Genomic DNA, 9886 nt, shown 5'->3' with positions numbered 1-9886 from the left:
GCCTCAAGCTGTCCCCCTGGGTAGAGTGCCGTGGCATCACGCTCATAGCAACCTCCAACTCCTGGGCTCAAGTGAGTCTCCTGCCTCAGCCTCCCCAGTATCTGGGACTACAGGCGCCGGCCACAACACCCGGCCATTTTTTGGTTGCAGCCATCATTGTTGTTTGGCGGGCCCAGGCTGGGGATTCGAACCCGCCACCTTAGGTGTACCTGCCTGGCGCCTTAGCCGCTTGAGCCACAGGCGCCAAGCCTATTTCTTCACTTTCAGTCTGTGCGTGTCTCTGCCCCCATGAGGTGGGTTTCTTGTAGGCAGCATGTAATTGGCCCCAAGTAATCCATTCAGCTAGTTTATGTCTTTTAAATGGGAGAGTTTAATGCATTTACATTAAACAGGTTATGATTGATAGGTGAGGACTGTCATTTTATTGGGGTTTTTTTGTTTGTTTTATGGGATTTTGTGTATTTTTTACTTCCCCTCTTTATTGTTTATTTATTTTTTAAGACAGAGCCTCAAGCTGTCCCCTTGGGTGGAGTGCTGTGGCATCACAGCTCACAGCAACCTCCAACTTGTGGGCTCAAGCGAGTCTCCTGCCTCAGCCTCCCAAGTAGCTGGGACCACAGGCGTCCTCCACACCTCCCAAGTAGCTGGGACCACAGGCGCCCTCCACAATGCCCGGCTATTTTTTGGTTGCAGCCATCATTGTTGTTTGGCAGGCCCGGGCTGGATTCGAACCCACCAGCTCAGGTGTATATGGCTGGCACCTTAGCCTCTTGAGCCACAAGCGCCGAGCTTTTATTGTTTATTTTTAAGGTTGGCTGGTTTTTTGTAGTAGTAAGGCTTGATTTTTTTCGCATTTTCCTTTGTGTATTGAGTCTAACAGTGTGTTTTATAGATTTGTATGTTTTCATGATGGTGGTTATCATCTTTTTACTTCCAAATATGACTCCCTTGAGAATTTCTTTCCTTCTTTTTTCTTTTTTTTTTTTTTGCAGTTTTTGGCTGGGGCTGGGTTTGAACCTGCCACCTCCAGCATATAGGGCCAGCTCCCCACTCCTTTGAGCCACAGATGCTCTCCACCCTTGAGAATTTCTTGTAAGCCTGGTCTAATGGTGATAAATTCCCTTAGTTGTTGGTTGTCTATAAAAGACTTTATCTCTCCTTCATTTGCGGAGGATAGCTTTACAGGGTATACTATTCTTAGGTGGCAGTTTTCTTTCTTGGAGTACGTGTGTCATCTTGTTCTTTCCTGGCCTATAAGATTTCTGCCAGAAAATACGTTGTAAGTCTAATGGAGAGTCCTTTATGTGTAACTTGACATTTTTCTCTTGCAGCTTTTAAAATTTTTGCATTGTCTTTAATTTTGACAATTGGACTACAGTGTGCCTTGGAGAGAACGTCAGGGTTGAATCATTTGGAGTTGCGTGACCTTAATATTTGTGTCTCCCAAGACTTGGGAAGCTTTCTACTACTATTTCATTAAATATGTTTTCTAACCTTTTCCCCTTTTGGGGGCCTGAGGGATCACATTTTGGGGAGTCCTTTTCCCTTTTCTTCTCTTTTTGGAACACCCATAATACATTTTTTTTTTCTCTGAATGGTGTCCCGTACATTGTGTAGGATAAGGTGTTCAACCTTTTTGTTTTTAATCTGCCACACACTGGAAGAATTAGAGTTGTCTTGAGCCACACATTAAATACAAGAGTCCTAAGGAAAGCTGATTAACAACCAAAAAAAAAAAGATCTGTGCATACTTGTGATATCTGACACCACAGGTAGGCAAAAAATGTCCACACAAAAGGTTAGGCCTCTCTACTGTAGGGTTTCTTCCCCTCTTCCCCCCTTCCTCACTCCCCTTCCCTCCTCTTCCTCACCCCCCCCCCTCCTCACCCTCTTGCCCTCCTTCTCTTCTCCTCTGACTATATTATCTCAAAAGACAGTCTTCAAGTTTGGAAATTCCTCTGCTTCATCTAGTCTATTGCTTTCAACAGTAGACTTGATTGTAATTATTTATATTTTTTGTTTGGCTCATTGAATTGTTTACTTCTAGGATTTGTTTGGTTCTTTTAAATAATATCTGTCTCTTTTTGTTAAATTTCTCATTCAAATCATGCATTGTTTTCCTGATCTAATTGAATGATCTACCTGTGTTCTTTTGTGTCTCACTGAGCTTCCTATTGTTTTGAATTCTTTTGCTGGCATTTCATGTATTTCCTTATAATACCATGTTTCCTCGAGAATAAGACCTTCCCCCAAAATAAGCCCTGGCAGGATTTCTATGCATTTGTTAAATACAAGCCCTACCCCGATAATAAGATCTAGTGATAGGCTGCACAGCCAGGCCAAGCATTTCGGAGCTGAGCGGTAAGGAAGACTGGAATGCCTTTTATCTGCCACAGCTCCTTTCTCCAAGCCGTTTGCACTTGGGTGGGTGCGCATGTGGTAACCACGGTTGCAGCATCCTATTGCGCACGTGTGAATGGCTAGGGGAAAAAACGTTCACGGGTCACTAGTGCAGCCCCACCAACAAGGTCGGCTCCCCCATCAGGTTCCAGAAGAAGATGACTTAACTGTATTTGAATAAATGTAGATTGTTGTATTATACTTAATAAAAATAAGACATCCCCTGAAAATAAGCCCCAGTGTGTCTTCTTGAGAAAAAATAAAGGTAAGACAGTGTCTTATTTTCAGGGAAACCCGGTAGGGTCTGTTATTGAAGATTACTGTTTTCCTTTGGAGGTGACATGTTTCCCTGCTTTTTCAGGGTTAATGTGTCCCTGCACGGAGTAGCTGATTGCACTTCTAATGGAAAGTCACCTTTTCTAATTTTATGGAGTGGGTTTATAGGGAGTGTCTACTCACATGAACGAGTCTTAGGGTGCTTGTTGTGTTGCCCTTGGTCCCAGATGGAGACACTGCACTCTCCATGTCGTTTCCTCAGCTGTAATTCATACTAGTGGTGTTTTGAGTTTCTTACTGACCTAGGATGAGAGAATTTGTGGCAATGGTGGTGTGTGTGGCTTTGCTGGGGGTGGGCTTGCTGGGCTATTTTTCAGATCATACACACATGCCAGTGGCCAAAGACCTGCATGTTATAGGAGGACGTAGAGTCCCCTCCCCTCGGCCCCAGCCTTGTCACGTTGCCCAGAGCAACACTGTGAGCTGGTGTGTCCTCTAAGGTGTTTCTTCCATGTGGTCCCAGACATGTGCACACGCATGTGCCTCTGGGTCCGGCAGGGTCTTTGCTGGCTGAGGTTTCTAGTTGAGCCTGGGCCAAGCTGTGCTGTTCTGTCTGCCCCGTGGCAGGGCCTGACTTGACAGCCTCCAGGCTGGGCACCTCGGTTGTCCCACTATTGTGCCATTAGCTCTGCCAGGCTGCACAGAGCTCCTGCCCTAGGAACCCGTCTGTCTGGAAGAGAAACTTTGGGCAGCTGGTTGCAGGCCCCAGGCTGGCATGTTTACAGTGGAAATCTTTCTCCAAATCTCTTGTACAAAGCTTTCCTGGCTGTTCTTGCTGACAGTGACTCCGAGGTTTTGTTTCTGTGCACATGCTCGTCAGGGTTGGGAGTTACTGATCTTGTTAATCTTGTTAATCGATGCCAGTCGCTGGGTGGAAGTGGCATCTCATGGGCTCCATTCTGAGTTCCTTGATTAGTAGGGAAGCCGAACATCTATTTTGAAGTTAAGATGCTACTTGTATATCTTTTTCTTTGAAGCACCTGTTTTTCTTCAGGGAAGTTCATTTTGTGTGGTCTTCTTGTTACTGATATTCGTGGTTGTTGGGGTTGTTTATATTGGAATCACTTGTAACCCAGCCCCCTTGTGCTTGCCTAGCATGGTGACGGAGTGCACTGGGCCTTCTCAGCCCAATCCAGGCTGGCAGGGTTCAGCTTACTCAGGGCTGTGCTCCGTTTCCTGGTCCTGACAGCCTTGCCCTTCTCCACTGCCAGCTTTGTCCCCGGGTTAGAGGGAGAAGGGGACAGTAGTCTGTGTGGGAACATGTCAGGAATTCTGTAGGCAGGCCCTGGACGCATCTGTGCTTCTTACTGATTGCCACATCCCTGAGCCAGTCACTGGGGCCACGGGAAACACGGTTCTGACTGGATTAGGCTAATCAGGGCTGACCCCCAGCTAGGATTATGTTGGGAGGCTGCAAGCTCTGGATCCCTATTGAAAGAAAAAATCCACTGCCCAGAGGAGTGGTCCCTGTGTGTTAAGGATCTTTCCCAGCTTTTATATTTTGTCTGTAATTTTGTGTGTGTGTGTGTTTGTATGTATGTATCTAAGTAGAAATTTAGAGGATTGGTTATCAATTCTGAGTCATGTGAATGAACTTCTTTAATTCCTGAGTGCTCGTATGTCTAGGTGCTGGGGACTGAAGGGGAACAAGGGTGGCATGGCCCCTTCCCTGCAGAACTTACAGAGGAAGAGAAGGATGGTGATCAAACTGGGCCCTGGAAGAGGGAACAGAGTAGGGATGTGGGGAGCAGGTGTCCAGGGCAGGGAGCAGAGGAATAGAGACCCTTTTCCTAGGGCCTTGGGAAAGGGTCTGTGCAGGTGAGGCCAAGAGAAGGTTCTGTATGGGAAGCTGGGCTTGAGATGGCACCACCTGGACTGTGTTTTTGAATAGTGGGTCGCTGAGACCCAGGTCTGGAAACAGGGTGGCCTCGAAGGGTGTTGGAATCCACTTTGTGCTGCTGTAAGATAACACCGGATACTACTGATACGTGGAGAGGTTGATTTGCTACAGCTTCTGTGTCCCGAGCAGTTCGAAGGCCAGGCCTTGGCTTCTGTACGGCATCAGGGCCAGAGGGGAAGTGGACATGTGTAAACCGGGGAACCCTGAGGGGCGTCCCAGCTTCTAACTACCCTCAAAAGTCCTACCTCCCCAACATTGCGGATCAGATTTCAACATGAGATTTGGTGGGGGCAGAAACACTCTCCAGACCATTGCAAGGCGGGGCACAGGGCTCAGGTGCTTGGTGTGTTGGGTGATGGTCCTGAACAGGCCTGATTCTGGAGGCAGACCACTGGCCAGATGGTGTCTGGACAAGAGAAGTGTCAGGAGACCCCTGGGGTGCTGTTGAGAGAGGTGCCCACCCCGGAGGAAACAGGAGGAGCTCTGGTAGGAGAGGAAAGCATGACAGCCTCCCTCTTAGAGCTGTGCAGTCTGAGGTGCCACTGACGCCCTAGCGATGTGTCCGGGCCGATGTGCTGATGTGGGCACGGGAGGGAGGGACTGACGTTTGGCCTGCCTGTCATTTCTGTCTGATTCTCCCCCTGTGGTGGGAGGCTGGGCTGCCCAGCCCTGTCCCGCACATGTGAAGAAACCGTGCCCTGCCAGGGAGGACTTCAGAGCAAGGCCGGCTCAGCCCTGCACTTGGGGACTGTTTCCTTCCTGATGCTCACTGGCTCCTCCTGAGATCTGACCCTTTGTCTGCTTTTGTAGACTCTGAGAACAACCTTTCTGCGGGGGCCCCAGAGGAAGCCCTGGAGTGTGGGGGAGAGCTGAAGGAGGAAGGGAGCTTGTACTGTTCCCCTGGGTCAACTGACTATCAAGAAAACCCAGACGAGCCCTGTTCTGACGGCCCCTGGACCGTCCAGAAGGTAAGTGTGCTGCCCTGCTTCTTGTCCCCTGCCCTCGCTCTGTGCAGAAGGCTTCCTGGTGCAGTTTCTTCAGTGGCTCAGCAAGACTGGCTCTGAGTCTGCCTCACTGGTCCCTGTGTCCCCACAGCACTTTCTCTGGGTCAGCCTTGCTGCACAGCTGGCTGAATGCCACTGTAACACAGCCTGCCTCCCAGAAGCAGAGCAGCCCCTTCTGTGTCTGATGAGTCTCTGGGTCCCAGATCCTCTGGAGTCTCCACCTCCCTTTTCCTTGCACCGGATCAATACCTGTGTGTTTTCCAGAAGCTGGGTATGGGGGGCCCTGAGCTTTGGCCACACGTGTGTCCCACCATTCTCTGTGTCTCTTAGTGACAAGGGTGCAAGCCTGAGGTGCCTTGAAGCTTTGTGTGTAGAGCGGAAAATGCTCTGGCTGGTGGGATGCCCTTCCTGGAAGGCTGGGGCTCAGCCCTCTGTGTCTCCCCTGGCCTCCAGCAGCCCCATAAACATATTAGACGCCAAGAGGATGCCTCCTGAGTGAGGGAACTACTTGGAGCACTCAGGGAGGCTTCCGAGGGGAGTGTCCTTGTCCTGCTCAGGAGAAAGATGAGGAAACAAGGGCTCCTGTGCCCAGGCTTAGCCCTGTGGATACCCAGGTGGCTATGTCCAGCTGCCGGGTTTCCTGCTGGCTACTAAAAAGTAGAAGTTTTCTTTCTTTTCTTTTTTTCCTTTCTTTCTGGGTTGGGGCTGGCTTTCTGTCTGTTGTTCTTTGCAGGTGGTACTCCATGGTTGGGCTGGGGTAGGAGGTGATACGGTGGGCAGTGCTCTGAGAGGTGTGTCTGTGTGTGCTTCATTCCCTTGAAAAGTAATCCTTTCAAGAGCAGGGAAGGTCAGGCCCAGTTCTGGTCCAGGTGGGATAGTAAAAGTTTAGATAAACCCTTTTTACACCTAAGTTGGGACTTTCTCATGGCAGAAAAGGGGCTAAATGGAGGTGTTTCTTGAAAATGTTGACTGCAAATGAATAAGCTACTGGCACCTGGGGCAAAGGAATATATTTGGGGCTAACAACCAACCTGCCAAAAGCCTGGAAGGAAAATCTAAGGGGAGAGTTACTTGGCGGAGTTAGATTTCAAAACGGTTCCTATATATAGTGGAGAATCCGAGCAGCTACAGAAATGCCAAGAGCGGCCTGCGTTCTCTGAGACCTTCTGCTTTCACCTGACCTTTAGGCTCAGTGTAGGCAAGACGTGAAGGCTAAGGCAGGTTGCAAACAGTCGGGAAGTGTCGGAGGACGCCTCAGCACAGAGCCAGTCTACAAAGCCTGGGAGAGTATTTTTTTCCTTTTGCCTTTTTCATACTGTGGCTCTAGGTGTTTAAGGAAATCTCCGCCAAACCCCTAACTGGCAGCAAGCTAAAGGAACAGAGACTTTGGAAAGCACACACAACAAGGAATAGCCTTTCATAGTCTTACTGGCCTGGTATGGTGGTTACCGCCTGTAATCCTAGCACTTTAGGAGATGAAGGTGGGAGGCTAGCTTGAAGCCAAGAGTTTGAGAGCAGCCTGGGCAAGAGTGAGACCCCATCTCTACAAAAAGTAGAGGTCTAAATAAATAAGGGGGTGGGTACACTCTTTGTTAAGACGTCAGTTTCCTGCTTTCCTTTGGCTCTTTAGGCATATTTAAGACAGTTGTTTTAAGTCCCTCTCTGCTAAGCCCAATGTCTGTGCTTCCTCACCAACACTTTCTATTAATTTCTTTTTTTACTATGGATGTACTATAATTTTTTATGTCTTTGCAAGTTTCATAATTTTTGTCTAAAACTAAACATTTTGAATATAATAATATGGTAACCATGGAAATCATTCTTCCTCTAATCAGGGTTTGATGTTGTTGCTTGCTGTAGATTGTAGTTGTGCGTTTAGTTACTTTTTAAACTATTTCTTAACGAGTATCTCTCAATACCACAAGAAACTCTATGCCCAGAAATTTGACAATGTGAAGGAAGTGGATCAATATTTGAAAACACACCCTCTTCTAACACTTAGCCAGGAAGAAATAGAGCTCCTAAACAGACCAGTTTCAAGCACTGAGATCAAAGAAACAATAAAGAAATCTTCTGACAAAAAAATGTGGTCCAGATGGCTTCACACCAGAATTCTGTCAAACTTTCAAGGAAGAGCATATTCCTGTACTACAGAAATTACTCCAAAAAATTAAGGAGGAAGGAATCTTCCCCAATACGTTCTATGAAGCAAACATCACTCTGATACCAAAACCAGGAAAAGACCCAACTAAAAAAGAGAATTTCAGACCAATTTCACTCATGAATATAGATATAAAAATTCTCAACAAAATCCTAGCCAATAGATTACAGCTCATCATCAAAAAAGTCATACATCATGATCAAGTAGGTTTCATCCCAGGGATGCAAGGCTGGTTTAACATATGCAAGTCCATAAACGTTATTTACCATATCAACAGAAGCAAAAACGAAGACCATATGATCCTCTCAATAGATGGAGAAAAGGCATTGGATAAAATCCAGCATCCTTTTCTAATTAGCACACTGAAGAGTATAGGCATAGGTGGCACATTTCTTAAACTGATCAAAGCTATCTATGACAACCCCATAGCTAATATTTTACTGAATGGAGTAAAACTGAAAGCTTTTCCTCTTAGAACTGGAACCAGACAAAGTTGTCCCCTGTCACCATTACTATTAAACATAGGGCTGGAAGTTCTAGCCAATATGATCAGGCAAGACAAGGAAAAAAGGGGCATCTAAATGATGCATTTAGGGCATTGACAGACGCATATAGAACACTCCATCCCAAAGATAAAGAATATACATTCTTCTTATCGCCTTATGGAATATTCTCCAAAATTGTTCATATCCTAGGACACAAAACAGACCTCAACAGAATCAAAAGAAATATCCAAAATTAAATCAGAGATCAATGAAATTGAAAGGAGGGAGCAGAGGAGGTCACACTCTCCCTCTTTGCTGACAATATGATCTTATACTTAGAGAACTCCAAAGACTCAACTATAAGACTCCTGGAAGTCATGAAAAAATACAGTAATGTCTCAAGATATAAAATAAATGTCCACAAGTCAGCAGCCTTTGTATACGCCAATAACAGCCAAGATGAGAGGCTAGCTAAGGACATGACTCTCTTCACCATAGCTTCAAAGAAAGTGAAATACCTAGAAATATACCTAACAAAAGAGGTGAAGGACCTCTATAAAGAAAATTATGGAAACCCTAAGAAAGGAAATAGCAGAGGGTATTAACAAATGCAAGAACATGCCATGCCCATAGCTGGGAAGAATCAACGTTGTTAAAATGTCTATACTTTCCAAAGCAATCTACCAATTCAATGCCATCCCTATTAAAGACCAACATCGTACTTTCAAGACTTGGAAAAAATGATTCTGCGTTTTGTATGGAACCATAAAAAAAACGTATAGCAAAGGCAGTTCTTGGTAATAAAAACAAAGCTGGGGGCATCAAAATACCCGATTTTAGGTTGTACTACAAAGCCATAGTGGTCAGGACAGCATGGTACTGGCACAAAAATAAGAACATAGACATTTGGAATTGAATAGAAAACCAGGAAATGAAGCTAACATCTTACAACCACCTAATTTTCGATAAACCAAACAAGAACATACACTGGAGGAAAAGACTCTCTATTCAGTAAATGGTGCTGGGAGACTGGATATCCACATAAGTAAAGACTGAATCTGAGCCCACACCTTTCTCCACTCGCAAAAATTGATTCAAGATGGATAAAGGACTTAAATTTAAGGCATGAAACAATAAAAATCCTCAAAGAAAGCATAGGAAAAACACTGGAAGATATCAGCCTGGGGAAAGACTTCATGAAGAAGACTGACTGCCCTGGCAACTGCAACAACAACAAAAATAAACAAATGGGACTTAATTAAACTGAAAAGCTTCTATACAGCTAACAAGACAACAACAAAAGCAAATAGACAACCTACACAATGGGAAAGGATATTTGCATAGTTTGAATCAGAGAAAAGCTTAATAACTAGGATCTATAGAGAACTCAAATTAATCCACATTAACGAAAGCCAACAACAATCCCATATGTCAATGGGCAAGGGACATGAATAGAACCTTCTCTAAAGAAGACATAGGCTCGGCGCCTATGGCTCGGCCGGCTGAGGCGCCAGCCGCGTACACCTAAGGTGGCGGGTTCGAATCCCCAGCCCGGATCCGCCAAACAACAATGATGGCTGCAACCAAAAAATGGCCGGGC

General features: G+C 45.9%; 1 protein-coding gene across 1 annotated transcript in view; it reads left to right on the top strand.

The window, feature by feature from the left end:
* The window catches only part of RNF213 (ring finger protein 213), a 116976-nt gene that overhangs the window by 10346 nt on the left and 96744 nt on the right, over positions 1-9886 (top strand). Inside the window, exon 3 of the mRNA XM_023511175.1 lies at positions 5447-5604. Within this exon, the coding sequence (XP_023366943.1) occupies positions 5447-5604 (158 nt within the window). The remainder of the gene's footprint in view (positions 1-5446; positions 5605-9886) is intronic.

The sequence above is a fragment of the Otolemur garnettii genome, unplaced genomic scaffold (assembly GCF_000181295.1).
Source record: "Otolemur garnettii isolate 467f Iridium unplaced genomic scaffold, OtoGar3 scaffold00018, whole genome shotgun sequence".
Lineage (NCBI taxonomy): Eukaryota > Metazoa > Chordata > Mammalia > Primates > Galagidae > Otolemur > Otolemur garnettii.
This window is presented reverse-complemented; position numbering and strand designations above follow the sequence as displayed.